At 36.5% G+C, this 16,442-nt stretch overlaps 4 protein-coding genes across 11 annotated transcripts; 2 read left to right on the top strand and 2 right to left on the bottom strand.

The window, feature by feature from the left end:
- Positions 1-331: 331 nt before the first annotated feature.
- Positions 332-4,439, bottom strand: ccdc137 (coiled-coil domain containing 137). 2 transcript variants are annotated; one of them, XM_024272239.2, is made up of 7 exons: positions 4,322-4,439; positions 2,998-3,138; positions 2,685-2,824; positions 1,781-2,006; positions 1,262-1,344; positions 1,088-1,167; positions 332-1,011 (listed from the first exon to the last, which is right to left on the bottom strand). In XM_024272239.2, the coding sequence occupies exons 2-7, from the start codon at positions 3,060-3,062 to the stop codon at positions 784-786; spliced, it is 822 nt and encodes a 273-aa protein (XP_024128007.1). In that variant the 5' UTR covers positions 3,063-3,138; positions 4,322-4,439; the 3' UTR covers positions 332-783. The 2 variants fall into 2 exon arrangements, with proteins under 2 accessions (XP_024128007.1, XP_024128008.1); XM_024272240.1 differs by lacking the exons at positions 2,685-2,824; positions 4,322-4,439 and having other exon boundaries at positions 2,998-3,134.
- pde6ga (phosphodiesterase 6G, cGMP-specific, rod, gamma, paralog a) lies at positions 2,727-7,012 on the top strand. Of its 6 annotated transcripts, none has more exons than XM_024272241.2 (6): positions 2,735-2,844; positions 5,086-5,244; positions 5,581-5,611; positions 6,318-6,485; positions 6,569-6,609; positions 6,683-7,012. In XM_024272241.2, the coding sequence occupies exons 2-6, from the start codon at positions 5,154-5,156 to the stop codon at positions 6,757-6,759; spliced, it is 408 nt and encodes a 135-aa protein (XP_024128009.1). In that variant the 5' UTR covers positions 2,735-2,844; positions 5,086-5,153; the 3' UTR covers positions 6,760-7,012. The 6 variants fall into 6 exon arrangements, with proteins under 6 accessions (XP_024128012.1, XP_024128009.1, XP_024128013.1 ...); XM_024272245.2 differs by having other exon boundaries at positions 5,373-5,611; XM_024272242.2 differs by having other exon boundaries at positions 2,737-2,769.
- Positions 7,013-7,057: 45 nt separating this feature from the next.
- Positions 7,058-9,140, bottom strand: LOC112146423 (tetraspanin-10). The gene is made up of 3 exons (XM_024272238.2): positions 8,289-9,140; positions 7,673-8,214; positions 7,058-7,598 (listed from the first exon to the last, which is right to left on the bottom strand). The coding sequence occupies exons 1-3, from the start codon at positions 8,364-8,366 to the stop codon at positions 7,292-7,294; spliced, it is 927 nt and encodes a 308-aa protein (XP_024128006.1). The 5' UTR covers positions 8,367-9,140; the 3' UTR covers positions 7,058-7,291.
- Positions 9,141-11,626: 2,486 nt separating this feature from the next.
- Positions 11,627-14,763, top strand: si:dkey-282h22.5 (uncharacterized protein LOC107988040 homolog). 2 transcript variants are annotated; one of them, XM_036213248.1, is made up of 4 exons: positions 11,627-12,580; positions 12,822-12,918; positions 13,004-13,133; positions 13,516-14,763. In XM_036213248.1, the coding sequence occupies exons 2-4, from the start codon at positions 12,825-12,827 to the stop codon at positions 13,790-13,792; spliced, it is 501 nt and encodes a 166-aa protein (XP_036069141.1). In that variant the 5' UTR covers positions 11,627-12,580; positions 12,822-12,824; the 3' UTR covers positions 13,793-14,763. The 2 variants fall into 2 exon arrangements, with proteins under 2 accessions (XP_036069141.1, XP_036069142.1); XM_036213249.1 differs by having other exon boundaries at positions 11,632-12,580; positions 13,007-13,133.
- The last annotated feature ends 1,679 nt before the right edge of the window (positions 14,764-16,442 follow it).

The following is a 16,442-nucleotide window of genomic DNA, read 5'->3' as shown; positions in this document are numbered from 1 at the left end:
AATATTTGAATAGAAAGGTCACAAAAATTTTTTTTTACACGGGTCCTTGTAAAACAAAGAGCCTTTCACGCCCCTGGAATGGATTAAAAATATAAATAGCTCAGCCAGACTCTTAGAAATTAAAGGGCTAAAGTGATTATTTAAGACTTAACTTCTCAGGAAACAAAGTGTGAGCTCGCAGTTAAAATTGTATTCACTTTAGAAAGTTCAAATTGTCTTTTGAAAATCAAATTTCCAAGAAAATTCTTGTACTTAAGAATTGAAAAAGACAACATTAATAATTAAGTGAGCGATGTTAACCATAAAAAAAGGTTTTCTTTATGAAACACTGTTAAAAGAGAATTATTTAATCAAGGGAATACAACTACAAATGTGACATAATCCAGAATAATTTAAATTCAAATGAAACAAAGGCATAATTAAGCAAAAAGTTTACAAACGAAATATTTTAATTATTTTCTCATTTTCATAGACGAAACAGAGAGCTGACGCCTACTGAGCATCCATTCATCCATTTAAATGAGCTGTAAACATATTGCGTCACGGGAAATGCCAATATTTCAGAAGGAACATGCAAATAAGGATATGCTATAAATGCAAATGATGATTTTTGAGTAAACTTTGAAAAGGCCGATGTATTTCAAAAGGTCAGCAAGTGAGTTTTCCAGATGAAATAATAGTTTTATTTAAATTAAGATCAATCGCAAAAGTAAATATATTTTAATCCTAAATTAAAATGTTTCAGTCTTTGAGAAAAATATTTGGAATTTCCGACACATCGGTTCACAAAGCCGCCTGCTGGCGATCGGGCATGTCGGACCACGACACCGGCTTTCCCACCCTGCCAGCCCGGGCCTCCAGCTGCTGCTGTTTCTGCTTCTTTAGCTGACGGTAGGCCTCCACGGCTCGCAGCCTCTCCTCCTCCATCAGTCTCTGTCTCGCCATGGACGGCTTGGCTGTGGAGGCGACTGTCTGTCCTAACAGAGAGTTGAGGAGCAGCTCCTTCTTTCCCTTTCAAATAAAAAGTAAAAAAGTTTTAACCAACTTTTTAAATAATGACAGATCAGACATGAGGAAAAAAGGTTACCTGAGACTTGTTCTGAGCTTTCCTTGGTTTGATGTTTAGCGTCGGAGGAGCTATCGCAACTTCACCAAAAGGAACATTTTCTACAAAACAGCAAAACATCAGCTGCTAAAATCAAACACTGATTAAAGTTAGATGTAAATTAACAATTGAAGGACCACAATATGCTCTCCTTACCAACAAACATTTCTTTTTCCTCCTTGGTTTGTTGTTTTTCAACCTTTTTCTGCTGCAGTTTGTTGCGTCTCATTTTAGCATATCTGTCAAAACAGCAAACACACATTAAACTCTTGAAAGAACATCAGAGTACAACACGCTACACAAAAACACAGCTAATATGTTTAATCTTTCAAATAAAACATACAGTAAAAAAGTTTATTCTACCAAGTTAAATTGACAGATTTGCAAACACACACATTTGAAAAATTACCATCTTAATCTGATAACAACAGAACTGGATGCTACACAAAGAAATTTAACACATTTGGATGCTGCCACACTCATTTAGTTTTGAGTATCTTTAATTATGATAAATAATATCTGTTTGGAAGGTTTTTTTTTTGCCTGAAAAGTATCTTAATAAGAGATTTTTGATTTTTATTTTTTTCAGTTAACAATAGTAAACACCTTTGATCTCTTGTAGGAGTATTACTTAGTAAAAGTTGCTTTGCCGGTAATAGGTCTATACATACTCACTCCTTCTTTTTGTCAGACTTGCCGCTGTCTGCAGGCTTCTCCTGCTGGTCGATGTCCAGCTCAGGTCTTCTGTCCACCTGGTTTTTGGTGAGGAACAGAACGTGTTTCGTCTCGTTCTCCATCCGCCCAATATATGCCTTCTCACTTTCTAGTTTTCTTCTCTTGAAATGCGGGACGGGTATATCTCCATCCTGGAATTTCCTTGGCTCACCGTTGGAGGCAGTTGCTATGGAAACCAAAAGGGAAAAAAACATCAAAATAACAGAAAGCTACAACTGAGCATTAGGGCCACTATGAAAGAAGCACAAATAAATAATAAAATGTAAGAAATGTTATTTTAAAAGTATGAAAAACAGTCAAAATCATTTTATAAGAATGAAATTCTAACTATATAATTTACAAAGTGATGATTTTGAAAAGGAAAAAGTCTCAATAAAAAAATAAGTTGTAATTTCATGAAAATAAAATTGTACATTTACAAAAAAATTAAAGCAGATTCTGTTAAATTCTTGGAAAGTGTGGTGTCTTTCCTATTTCTCTGAATTGTCTCCAACTTAAATTAAATGAGAACGAGTTTGATTCTCTTTGAAGTATTAGGAAAGCCAAAAATAACATTTTATTTTCAAAATATTATGACCTTTTTGAATGTAAAATCACTACTTTTTCAGACATACATTTACAGTTTTATTCTTATAAAATTGTCACTTATTTTCCCACAATTTTACGACTTTATTTTTGTAAAATTTTGACTTTATTCCTCATAATTGTAAGACTTTAACCACATACATTGAATCTTTTTTTTTTTTTTAGTGCCCTACCGTAGTAGAATACAACAGCATAGAGGAAAATAATAAATTGCGTCACATGATGTAGAAATACAATCATTAGTTCGGTTTTGACTGACCCTTTTTGAGCTTTTTAAGTTTTCCGGCTTTCATTCTCTCTTTGCTCTTCATTATCTCCCGAAGCCTGAAGGGAATGTGCTTGAGGTGATCCTCTTCTCCAGGTTTCTTTGATTTGTCGTCTCTTTTAGGCTTCGTTTTACTTTGACAGGAAAGACAAAGGTGAAAAATGAATAATAATAGAAATGTATCTCGATTTTAAGTTGTTCATCTTAAAAAAACAGTTCTGTTTACGTCAATGCTAATAACAACACAACGCTGCTAGCTAGTAGTTTAGCTAGCTAATCGTGTTTTACACTGGAGTTTTGACGTTACCTGACATTTTTTCCGCCTTTCTCTTCTTCTGATTTCTGAATTTTATGCTTTTTATTCTTACCCATAACAGTTTAACAATAACGCATTCCTAAAAACAAGTACACCACACGTGGGTCAGCATGTTGCATAGAAACTACAAATGTCTGCATAGACTGTATATAAAATAACTGGACGAAGCAAGCCCCCCTACTTCCGTGTTCCATATAGGAAGTACCACTGGGTTGCAAAAAGGCCAAAGTCCCATTGACTTACATTGGGAAACAGACAGTTATTTCTCAGTCATTTTATATGTCAGAATAATCATTCTTCCTCTGCTGCTTTCTGCTTAACTTCTTTTTTCTAATCCTAATTTTTTTTTAAAGATTTTTTTCCATTATCACAAGTTATTAGAGTTATAAATTGACCAATCAGATGGCTCAATAAGCGTTTGTGGGTCTGACGTCGATCGTCTGGGGGGTTTGAGTGACAGGTGACGGGTAGCCAATGGGAGCAGACTTCATCAATGGCTCCGTCAAAAGACCTTTAACACCTACTTTACAATTCAACAATGTACCTACCAGTCATTGTTCTACTGTTGTTTTCCTCAATGGAATGTACCGATGCAGCAGTTTTAAACAACAAGAGACCCATGCTCTCCACATTTTTAGATGAGGATTTACTCTGTAGAAATAGATTTCACTCTGAGGTTATGTGCTTTGGACTTTTTTCTTTTTTTTATGTTCATTTTTCACTTTTCACTCGTATTTTCAAACAGAAAAAAGATCCAGCTGTTCACTTGTTAGGATGGTTATTTATTTTAAATACCGCTGAACGCGCTTCTCACGTGCATCTGATCAGACTGTAAACCTGCATGTGAAGTAACGCTGTGGCTCGCGCGAGGGGGCCGCGCGCAGTTCGGGCACAGCGTCACCCAAATGCTCCTTTTATCTCGACAAAAAGGAATAAATGTAAGTAAATCCAAAAGGACCGCTGACAGAATCAAATGTTGGAATGGTTCTCCCTCGAAGACTTGAACAACGACTTGTACAATTCTCCAGTATTATTACAATAGAAGCTGTTTACATCCGCGGTCTCGTGGTCGAGGCGTGGAAAGAGGCGGACGGTTGCAATAAACTCACTCCTGATTGGCGACAGTACTTCCTGTAGATTCCATGACTCAGCTATGACTCAGACCAATCGCTGAAGATTGTTTGCAAATGGCGGTATCCATTTCAGGAATTGACGGGGAAAGCGGCGGCCTACTTTCGCGAGGAGAGGAAGTAATGCATTTCCAATGGGGGACCTCAGTGCTCGCTTTGTCCATTAATTTTTACAGTCTATGAATGTCTGCCGAAAACGACGAAGAAAAAAAAAACAGGCTTCTCACTCTGTATCTTTTTCCATATCGTTACATATTTAAGTTTACAATGGTCACTAAAGAAACTCATACATTAAATCAATGCCACTAAAATGTATGTAATATTAAATGAAACCATAGAAAAGAATAATACTTATTATTTTGAAATATAAAAGTTTTGCTATTTTGGTGTCGAAGTGGTACTGCTAAACATAAATGAGCTCTGCAGGCAGGGACGTCCTGGTTGGGCGAAAAATAATGTTAGGTTTTCCTCCTACCGCTAGAGGGCGACATAACATCAACTACAATTCCAGTGCTTTTTATTTTGCAGACTGTGTGCACATTTTTTGGCGTATGGTTACAAATTTCCATGTTGTAGTTTAAAAATACATGTATATTGAATTATGAAGAAAAAAAATAGCATAAACCCAAACAATAAAACTCCTTTAAAATAAATTGTACTGCACGTATTTGATAAAAATATACTTACGTTGCAGCTATTTATTAATAACAGCTATTCAAATAAAATAAATTAGACTATTAATCACAAATTAGATGTCCACCCTTTTTTCTTCCTTTCTTATTTTATTATTATTTTTATTTAGACATATCTTCACCCTTGTAGTTAAAGATAGAAAGTTAAGGTGTAATGTTCCTTCTCAGTTCATTACAGTTGTTTTGTGACAAAAAGACCAATTGGACAAAGAATTTGGCACAAATATATTGTGTTAAAGAGTCTAGCCTGTGTGCAGGTGTATAAAAAGCACAGCAGAGACTGCAGTCACATGAATGGACCAAGTGTGTAAATGTGTGAGAGAGGATGGAATGGATTATAAGATCTAAACTAACTCAAGCCGGGAGACTGCTGACCAAAGGAGAATACCCACAGATCACATTCACATGTTTCATGCGTGAGTATTGCATAATATCAGGATCACTTAAAAAACCAGTGGAAAAAATCCTAAATTAACCACTTTCACCTCTGAATTGCACACTTCTAAATTGCTTTATTAAAAAAATATATTTATTTATTTTGCAGCCTTGTGTTCTGCTCAGTACAAGGCTGCTGTCACTTCAGATCCATGTCAGCCACTTCTTTATCAATGTCCTGTTCTTGAACAGGCAATGACGTGTTTCTGTTATTGGTGACAGCAGATTATTGAGTGATTGAGTCATAATCTTCTCAGTCTATATCATATAAATACGCTTCACTGGACTCTAAAAGTAATCACTTGATATCACTCAAGATCACTCAAAGGAATATACAGAGCTCTATAGGTAAGTACAAAAAATATAAGATGATTCATTTTTTAAATATCTAGTTTGTATAAGATTGTCATAACAAATAGTTTGCTTTCATATGAGCATTTTAAATATTTTCATCTGCCCTTTTGTTTAATTATTTTACATATAATTATTTTTATTTTTTGCTTTGCCAAATTATAGTCAGCAAAAAAATGTTAATTATTTTCAACAATTAATTTTTAACAGAATCAAACAAACCAAAAAGGAGTTATTTGCTTTTATGATGCTCAGAGTTATTTTTATCACTTGATAATGAGGTTTCAAGAATGTTCAACACACTTAGATTTGGCAGAGATGGGTTTTGGGGACATATTTGAGTTCTTCCTTTGTAAAAAAACAAAATAAAATAAAATAAAACTATATTGGAACTTTAAAGAGCTCATGCATCATATATTAATTTTGAACTACTCATGCAATTCTGATCTTTTTTTCTTAGTTTCTTGAAGTTCTATGAAACAAAACACTTGATGATCAAAGTTAAATTCACAATTCAGCATGTGATCAGAGTGATCGTATTATAAGTGGAGTGTTGATTAGCAACGTGACAGAGATTAAGATTGTAGTACCGTCTTAGAGTCATTAAGTTATTGTGATATCAGGGATCCAAATGTATTAAATAAATAAGAACATTGACAAGAATATTATTAATATATTTGCTTTTTTTCCACAAAACTTTCAGACCAACATACAAAATGAATCTGGAAGTCGCCAAACCTGAAGCAAAGAGTGGCGGCAAAGCTCCACTCAGAGCCACCGGCCCCGGGTCCCCTCACAAGGGCCCCCCCAAATTCAAGCAGAGGAACACCCGGCAGTTCAAGAGCAAGCCTCCCAAGAGGGGAGTCATCGGGTAAGACACTCCACCACGACCGGTCATCGGCAGGAATGATCAAACCACACTTCTAACTTGTCATTGTTGTGCTGCTTCAACAGCTTTGGAGAGGAGATCCCAGGAATGGAAGGGCTTGGCACTGGTAAGAATTGTCCAAAAAAATCTGTGTAACGTGACAGTTTTCACAACAACTCATGTGTGGTTTTCTTTTTCAGACTTCAATGTGATCTGTCCATGGGAAGCATACAGCCATCTAGAGCTGCACGAGCTAGCTCAGTACGGCATCATATGACAGTAATCCCTGTGAAAGTGTTTTTGTATGTCCAGATGTGGTTAGAGAAGTCGTTTTCTACAGTTAACTCTGTTTTCACAAGATGCCATTTTATGCCCATTATTAACACTGACGCTGCGCGTGTATCTTTGCCTGAGACGGCAGTGGGAGCTCGGCCTTCAAGCCCGAGTTCTGGCCTGCAGGAGATTCTGCACAACTGTCAGCACTGTGTTTTTATATGTAGTAAAGCCAGAATAAAGAATTTTTAAAGGAATTTCAAGCTTTAATTTGGGTTTCATTCTTATATCATAAGATATTATTTTTTTTGGCCTTTTTTTTAAATAGCTTTACCATCTTAATTGATGTTTACAACCAATATAAACACATTTCTTCTCGGTTTTTATAGTTAGTTTGGGTATCAGCAATTAACAACTGCCGAAAGAATAAATAAAAATGTTTAAAAGTTGTGATCAAATTTGACTCTTTGAGCCTCAAAGTCAGATAATGAAAGCAACACTCATTTAATTTCCCATTCAGGCTCGTCCACTCCAAGTCACGCATGCATTTTATGCCAGTTGATGCTTTCCATCAGGCGTGTGGTGATAAACACCGCCAGAATCTGAACCCCCAAAACAACGGCCGCCACGGCTCCCATCAGGCCCTGGTGCTGCTCGATCCAGCGGGAGATCCCCCCGATGCAGCCTCCCAGAAAAATGGTACTCTGAGCAGTGAACTCGTCCAGCCGCTGGGCTCCAAGGCCGCACTGGGAGTTCCACACGGTGCCGTTGTCCAGCGGGTCCACGCAGCAGGTCGCAGGCACGCCACACGCCAGAACTCCTGGAGATGAGCAGTTGTAGTATCTGAGAGAAAAACGATAAATCTGAGTGATTCAGGACTTTAATGTACATTAGAATGACAGTGGAGCCACACTCACATGTTAGTCTCCCAATCCCGGTAGGTATCGGCTCCACAGCACTGCAGGTTTGTCTGAATCTCATCAGTGATGAACCTCAGATCCAGATCATCTTGATAGCCGGCCATAGCAGCTAACATGCCCGACCTCAAGTAGACCTCAATCTGATCTTGCATACTGTAGGCCATGATGGCCATCAACACCTGAACGGCGATGAGCACCATCACGATGCCCGAGAAGAGCCTGAGGAAGCAGGCGTTCTCTCGGATGGCGCCGACACACCCCGTCAGACAGAGCACAGCCAGCAGAAAGCCCAAACTCATGAGCACCAGCATCGGGTCGGTGCCGATGCTGCCGATCCTCTCCTGAGCGAACGATTCTTTGCTGATGAGACCCCACATTCCCAGACCTAGAACCATTAGGCCGAACACTGTGAACCCCAGGTTGCAGAGGAAGAGGAAGTACTTGAGGAAATAATCCATCCAAGAATAACTGTAGTGGGTTTGGATCCATACTGGGCCATTGTTGGTCTCTGTAACCTCCTTGTCATCTGCAGCTCCCGACTTTAAACACACATGAACACATATTAGCAAAGCTACCTCGAGTCAAGCACATTTTTAGATGTAACTCTCCTTACCTTTGGTAGCAGCGGACTGAACTCCGGCGTGTTTCCTCTGAACCAAGGAAAACCCTTCGACCAGAAATAACGCCTCATCTTGTAAACTAGCAGGAGCTGATACTCCTGCTGCTTTTGGGCTGATCAGGAGGACTGAAGCTAAACATGAGGGGAGAATCTACAGAATCTGCTTTGTTTAGCCCCGAGCGCGCTGAGGCCTGAGATTTCTTCATCATGTGAGAGTCACAGGAGGATTAAAAGTCATCGCAGGCTCAGCAAGAGACTTTTGATGTGTTTCCTCACATTAAGTGGGACTTTTGGGGAAAAGGGAGGATCAGAAATGAGAGTACTACCCCTCAACCCATAAAAAGAAAAATATTGATGATAAAGAAATCTGTATTTTCTTAAAGTCCAGGATTCAGCTAATTTTGTGATATTTGCTTGAACAAACTTTAATTCCTGTTTTCAGTCTAAAGGTCGACCGATCCGTGAAATGATTTCTGCATGCACGCATTTGAGAGTTAAAGGGGATTTTTGTGCCTAAAAGACTTTTATTTATGTTTTTTTAAGCAAAATTAAGCTTGAAACTGCTGTTTACAGACTATTTTTGAATACAATCATATTTAATTTTAAGTTACATTTAAAACCAAAGTTAAATTTACTTATAAACTTAGGAGAAGTACCTCAACTATGTAGTATGACTGAGAATAAAGTAGCAACATTTTATTTGAAATAATCTGTATTTTTGAAAATTAGCCATGATACTCACTTGTAGAACTTACTCTAAAAACTAAAGAGACAAATGTGTTTAAATATTTGAAAAAAGAATAGAACATTTTTATGACATTTACAAGGCGTTCACGGATAAAAACCTTAAGTAAAGCTTGTATGTAATATTTTAAACACAGAGTTTATTGTTATTCTCTAAAACAACATTTTTTATATTATTTTTTAAATATTAAAAAATAATATAATAGATGAAATTTCTAGCAAAAAAAAACAAATACACCTATAATACATGCATAGCATTGCAAATCTCCCTATTCATTATTGCCTTTGATGCTTTTAACTGTTAACTTTAATTGAATTCTGCAGTTTCTCACTATGACCACTAGAGGTCAGTAAAGAATAAAGGCGATCCTCGTCAATCAAAGCAAATTCGTTGAGAAACTAAGTTGTAAATAAAAAACCCAACAAAATAAAAGAAAAGAAAAGAAATAAGGAAAATACTAAGAAGCTCATTAAAGCATAGATTCTGTATAAATAAAATTCAACATCCACAATTTTTTTTCAATCTCAGTAAAATTAAAAATTAAGAAGTAATATCTTTTTGTTCTAGTGAAACCTCATTTTGTCCCTAATAATGTCAAATAAAATGATTGATAAAGCTATTTTTTTCAGCTTTTGTGTGACGGTTTTATTATTTGATCTCAAATATAGACAGAGCTTTAAGGACGTTATATTTTCCCAAATGTTAAAATCCTCTGGTTAATCGTTTTATGGTCAAAATAACAACAAATATTCACCTTGTCCTTCACAGTATTTTAAGTTAAAGTTTATATGGTCGTAAATAAACCCTTGTAACTCGAGAACTTTATGTGTGTCCTCTATAGATTCCACTTTTACAGCCTTTTTATTTCAGTGATAAAGTCACCACAAAGTTATGTGCTCCTGAGTCAATAACAAACGGGATGTGGGAAAGCAGAGCGACCATAAAGTCAGAGCGGTCTGCGTGTCTCACTCTGTCTGAGTCCACTGCAGTCATTCTTTCCTCTGGCTCCATCTGGACCGAGCTGGAAACAGTTCTTAGAATAATAGATTTGTTTCAAATTGTTTTCTCATTTTAATTTATGTTAACAGGATCCCCTCGGGGAGTTCGATTAGTTGTTCTCAGAATGTTGTTGCATAAATCTGGAGAGAATGAAAAAGTCGATCTATTTGACGTTTTATTTCTTCAATAAACAATTACACACAGAATGCTGTCATCCCCTCGTACTCTGACACCCTGCTTAGAACTGCATTTTACAGAATACTTTTTTCAAAATGGCGGCTTTTGTGTTGGTTTTATCTCCATAGCAACCATTTTTTATTTTGGCCTCCTGCAGATACCAAACAGATCTATGTAGGTTTCAGAAGAATCGGCAAAAGTAAAAGTTTGGATTTCCTTAGCAACGGAGGTTTTTAGCTAACCACGCCCACTTTCTTAATATGTTAATATCCTATGATATATCACTTGTTACATTTACAAAGTAATTTGATGAAAAAATAGGCAAGTAACACCACTTTTGTGAGCTTGCCATACGCACAACTTCATAAATCTACAACTTTTAATACCAGCATTTTATTTTCCTTGAGAAGTTAGAAGTCAACTGATGAAAATCCTCCGGACGAGTACTAAAGGTGTTTTTTTATTTTTATTTTTTAAAATTAAATTCAAGATGGCAGCCTCTTTCCGATGTGAAAGGTCATCAAAACTTCCGATGTATTTGTCGACTCAAACTGTCGTGAGGATCGCTCAAACAAAAGTTTCTTTTTCCCATATTGTGGGAAAACGAGAAAATCTCACACTTTGACACAGAACGGCTGAAAAACTATAGGTGGAGTGGCCATCCCATAATAATTTCAAAATATCCTTTGATATCCCCCAAACATTTTAGTTTTATTGGTATATATTTATGTATTTTTTTTGCTTTTTTTCAGCTTCATAAGCAATTTTTTTACAGTTTTGCCCGCCATGATGTCATCATTTGGGGGTGGAGTCATACACTATATGTCCAGAATTTCTTTTCTCTAGGTGTTTGCAAATTTTAGTGACTTTTTGAGTCGGTGGTAGAGGTCAATTTTTGGTTCAAAGGTGCAGAATTTTTTTCCCAATATGGATCTTACGCTGTGGGCCGTAATAAATCAAAGATAAAAAAAGATGTTCTCATCCTTTCTTGTTTCTATTAAAGTAACACAAAACAAAAAGAAAATACTTTTTTTTCTTTTAAAAGTGCAGATTTCCTGTGATTCCCTGTTGACAGAGTTGGATGTTAGGAAAATCCTGTTTTATAAATCTTCTGGTTGGAGAGGATTCAAAAGCATTCATGTCTTTTCCTTTTAGAATAAAAACTGTTTTTGCTATTTTGGCTCCACAAACCATTAAAAATGTAACCAATGAGTGACTGAAATCTAAAACTCTTGTTTTTTTATCTATATATTCTCATCTTTTAAAAGATTGAACACATTAGTCACGCAGGAAAAGTGAAGCACTTCCTGGTGGAGATCACACCTTCTAATCAAATCCAACATTTGACATCCAGATGTTCCGACTTTTCAATTCGACAAAGACACTAATATTTCTACACCTTCTGGGGAATCCGATCACAGAATAAATCCTTTCACCCCACATGCTGAAAAAATAACCTACAAATAATTATGATCTGCAACGAGCGGACAGGTATTTTTGCTGCAGCAATGTGTGATCCACGTGGTCTCTTTTAATCTGGAGATCGTTTTACCTTTGGTCAATAAATCAGCGCAGCAGTCTGCTTGGATCAGCAGATAGCTGCAGTGTCAGACGAAATAAGAAAGATAGATTTCATTTTCTATTTGAGACTTCTTCCGTCGAGTATTTTTCAGCATTAAAGAAATTCCTCTTGGTAAATGGAACACACACAGAGTTTCTTCTGCTTTCACTGATGCTAGAAAAATATCCTCACTGCTAAAATATGAATTTCTCAGGGTCGTAAACGGAACTTATGGGATAAATTACAGGCAGCTTGTCTGAATTAGGAATGGAGTCGGATTTGGAAAGGGAATCTCCAAGGAGTTCCACATTTTCCTTTTTTTTGGCTGATAAATTTAGATTGTTTTGTTTACTAGAAGTTAACAGTAGATGCCGTTTACTCTCCTGTTCACCTCTTTTAGTGTCTCCTTTCCCAGTTTGGATTTGGATCTGCACAGCCCAGATGTTTTGCAGATTGTATTACAGTAAGCGGTAAGAATGCTCCTCTGGCTCCACGCCACTATATCAAACACCTCCTCTGAATGGTGGAGAGTGACTTAAAACCCTCGTGCAGAAGAGACGGTGATCTCTGCAGCAGACACAGGAGCGGTGAAGGACAGCTGCTTCTTTTTGCTTTAGTGTCATGTTGAGTGCGTTCTAACATTAAAGCGTGCACAAGAATGTCAACGCCCTGCATCCCTGACGTGAATGGGAGCAGGTGGAGGAAGGGCTCCTGCACATATAAGGGGGCTGCCCCTTCCACCATTTCCCATTGTGTCACTTTGAAGGATTGCACTGTATTTTCTGGAGATCCGACCTGAAGGAGGTAAAATATAAAGGTTTTTACATGAGATGTTGCTAAATTAAGAAAATACTGAGCGTATTTATAAAATATGCATGTTTTGGGCACAATGTTTTGTCCACTTTACAGATATTAGCTAAAAATACTGGTTTAAGCTTTTCTGACGACTAAAAATAGCAGTTTTCTAGTTGGATTTATCATTTTTAATCTTTTTTAATCAAAAATACTCGTGTATATTTCGTTTTTGTGTGTTTTTGTTCATCAGAAAATGAAGATGACGGAGCTTCTGGCGCTTCTCTGCATGATCTCAGTCTGTGGAGCTCAGAAATGGAAACAAGAAATGTCCTCCTGGGATCCAAAAGGTCTGGAATGATGCATTTTCAGCTGAAGGCAAATATAAAAAACACGTTTTAAATTTATTTTGGAATGCGGATTCTTTGTGTCCAGCAGAGCCCACCAACGGTAAGAGTTGCTCCAACCTGACTCAGGTTCTGGATAACTGGAAGTTTGCCATCCTAACGCAGGTGAAAGACATGCTGATCAATGACCACGCCTCTCTTCTACCTGAGTATACCAGGTGAGAAGAAGTAGCAAGAAAATCAGTTGTGACAGTGAACCTTTTCTGGGCCCCTATGAAATCCTGTATTATGTAAAATTCTCTTGTTTTGCAAATGAGCTCACTGTTCAGTGTAAGCCAACGGAAAATCAGATTCTGCCCCGTGCTCTGTCCAAGACTTTGTTTTTCTGCTCACGATACTGAAACTTTTTTTTCTTGATCAAACTGTCACACAAATTATTGAAAATGGGACAATGTTAAACATAAAAACCTGCTTTTTAATGCTCAGATTTAACTGTTTTGGTTGCATTTTTCCAACAACATTCCTCTTTTCTTTTAGGAACACAGCACAAAGATCTATGAATCCATTTTCTTAAATTGAAATCTTTCTGCTCCCGTCCAGGATCCGGCCTCTGTCCGATGCTCTGGGGGACCTCTACCGGCAGTTTAACTCTCTGAAAGATGAACTGGGGAGGCTCACCATCAAGTTCGATAAGGTGGAGGCGTTCGCGGACGACTTTAAAGGAGGAAGACTCACCGCTCCGATTCAACCTCAGAGGATTCCCCTGAGCTTCGGTCGGAGGCCTCCAGTGAGACCTCCGTTAAAAAGTCCCGACAGGAGGACCAGCTCTCAGTCGGTCCTGGCACGGGCCAAGAGGAGGGGGACACGGAGACCCTAGACCTTTTGACCTTTCACTATGTTAAACATTCTCATATTTTCTGAAGAATTATTATATTATCTTAACAAATGAGATGCAAAAAAAGATTTCTTATTAATTTCTTTTCTTTCACCAGGCGGCAGCATGAATCACAGTATAAAAGAGTGAACATTAAAACAGTTACAATTAAATTCTTTAAAAATGTAGCAATAAAAAATGTAAAATGTGAAAATAATGTTGCATTTTAAGGGGGGTAAAAGCTGCAAAAACTTTATTGTTTGAGGCTTAACTAGATATAAAAAGGTCATATTTCATTTTTTATAAATACATGATTAAAAGTTAAATATCTTCTAATTCAGAAAAATTATTTTTCTCCAACATGCTGAAATGGAGGATGTATGAAAATCACAGTATGAAACGGGCAAATATACAGTTAAAATAACCTTGAGAGAAAAATAAAATTAAAAAATCTGAAATGTTAAAACCAGATTTTTTTCCACTCAAATAATACAACATAAGTTGTGTGTTTTTATGTTCAATAATATGTTTTTCTCCCTTCTTTGTAGACAAAACTAGTTTGCACAGTTCTCCATGATCCTCTGTAAACAAAGTTGAATAACCTGCATTAAAAAAGACGTTCATAAGCATTTTATTACAAGCTTTTTTTATTTTAATGACATCAAGATTTCGGTAATAAGGATGTAAACACCTGATGTTGCAATAGGTATAAAAAAAAATAAAAAAAAAATAAAATTACAGCAGTAAAGGAGGTATTTTAATGCTGAAAACATGAAAAGAAAAAAAAAAAGCCTAGGTTTTTAAGAGACAGATTTGATTACTTAAAGGTAGCGAAAGATTGGCTTTTTAAAATGGTTGTGATGACAACGTTCAGAAAGATTTCTCTGATTTGTCTTATTTGAGGAGACATGGTCACAAAAGAGAAACAAACAGAGCAAGATTATAGTCTCACCTGAAATCAACATTTTTTTGTAGATTTAGATAAAAGTGCACGATCCTCAGACAGGGTTGTGTCAGGAAGAGCATCCATCGTAAAACTCTCAGGGAAAGCTACTTCGCTGTGACTCAATGTGATTATAAATCTTGAATCTGTTAGCAGTAAGGTCACTTTGATATCCAGGATTATGCTGACAAGATTCTGAAGAACCTGCTGGTGTGAACAGATTCCTGGAGGATTTCATTTGTAAAGACGTTTTATTACTCTAGTTCCCCTTCATATGGTTTTGGTTTCTCCTCCTCAAACCTCACATCAATTCATCAGTCAGCACCATATTATTGTTCCATCAGCCTCCTCAACAGAAGGACCGTACCACTTGAGATGACAAATAACCATTTAAGAGTCCAGACATCCATAAATGTCAGCGATCTGCAGGCCGGAGTTAACTTTTCAATAAACCTGAAAAGGGATTTGACACGAGTGTTTATAGTTTGAAATTATTGAGTTAAGTTTACGTTTTAATAGTGTTTTTTAATATAATTTGGTAGAGTAAATTAAAAAAAACATCTGAGTATGTAATATGAGACCTTTAACTGGAGTGCCCACTGGGGAGTCTTAATGCTGTCTTCTCATTAATGGAGCCTCAGACTAACACTCAACCACTTGATACATTTTATAAAGCTAAACCAGCATAAGAGGTATTAAAGTTTAGCTCTGGAACTGACTTGATCTTCTCCTGTTAAACTTATGTACATGTCTGTGTCTGAATCTTCTTCAACTTTTCCTTTAGTGATCCAATGCTGCCCTCTAGTGGCCATTCTAGGGAAAACAGCCCCTTCTCTGCAAATGTTTGATGTATTAGTTTCACCAAAACAAGAAAGAAAATTCAAGAATCAAATTATATCCGGATATAAATATATACAGAAAATAAGTGTTTTTTAAATGCATAAATCCCAGTGGAGTCACAAACGTATACAGTCATCCAAAAGTATTGCAGCAATTAAATTGATTTATTCATGTTTAGAACATAAAATCAAGCATTATGATTAGGAAGAATTAAATTTCATGTTATTTGTTAAAACAGACTATGCTTTTATTTTCTTTAGCTTTGGTATTTAATTAAAATTGTATACTAAATGTGTTTTACTTATACAGTAAAAGCTTTCTCAGTCTCTAAATCAAGAGGTTACCAGGAAAATCAAAAATAAAAACGCAGGCCATCTAAGGGATAACAGACAGTATTATTTATTTTTGTGAATAAATGAACATTTATTCAACAACAGTTTATTATTATTGTTATTATTATTTGTATTTGTGCATAATTGTGAGCAGTCTGTAGATTTTGGTGCAGAAAGAAAACAGGATAAACAAAAATGATGATGTTCATACAATAAAAACTGTAAGATGCATGAACTTGTAGTCATTTTATGTTCATGGTAATGAGGTGGCTGATACATTTTGATGGAATTCCTCCAAACTTCTACGTCTTTGCTGCTCCCTTAAAGGGTCGCATAGCAAAACATCCGGCTCAATTTAATCACATTCTCTGCGTTCACATCAACTTCTCTCAGGTCCTCCTTCATTACATCCATCTCCTTTTAAATCGTCCTAAACATCAATGTGATTACTACAAAAACACAAATGAATCCATTATAGCTGTGGTGACTTCAAACCCACTATAGATGAGTGCAAGTTTAATGCAGGAATGTCCAAATC

This window comes from Oryzias melastigma, linkage group LG8 (assembly GCF_002922805.2).
Source record: "Oryzias melastigma strain HK-1 linkage group LG8, ASM292280v2, whole genome shotgun sequence".
Classification (NCBI taxonomy): Eukaryota; Metazoa; Chordata; class Actinopteri; order Beloniformes; family Adrianichthyidae; genus Oryzias; species Oryzias melastigma.
This window is presented reverse-complemented; position numbering and strand designations above follow the sequence as displayed.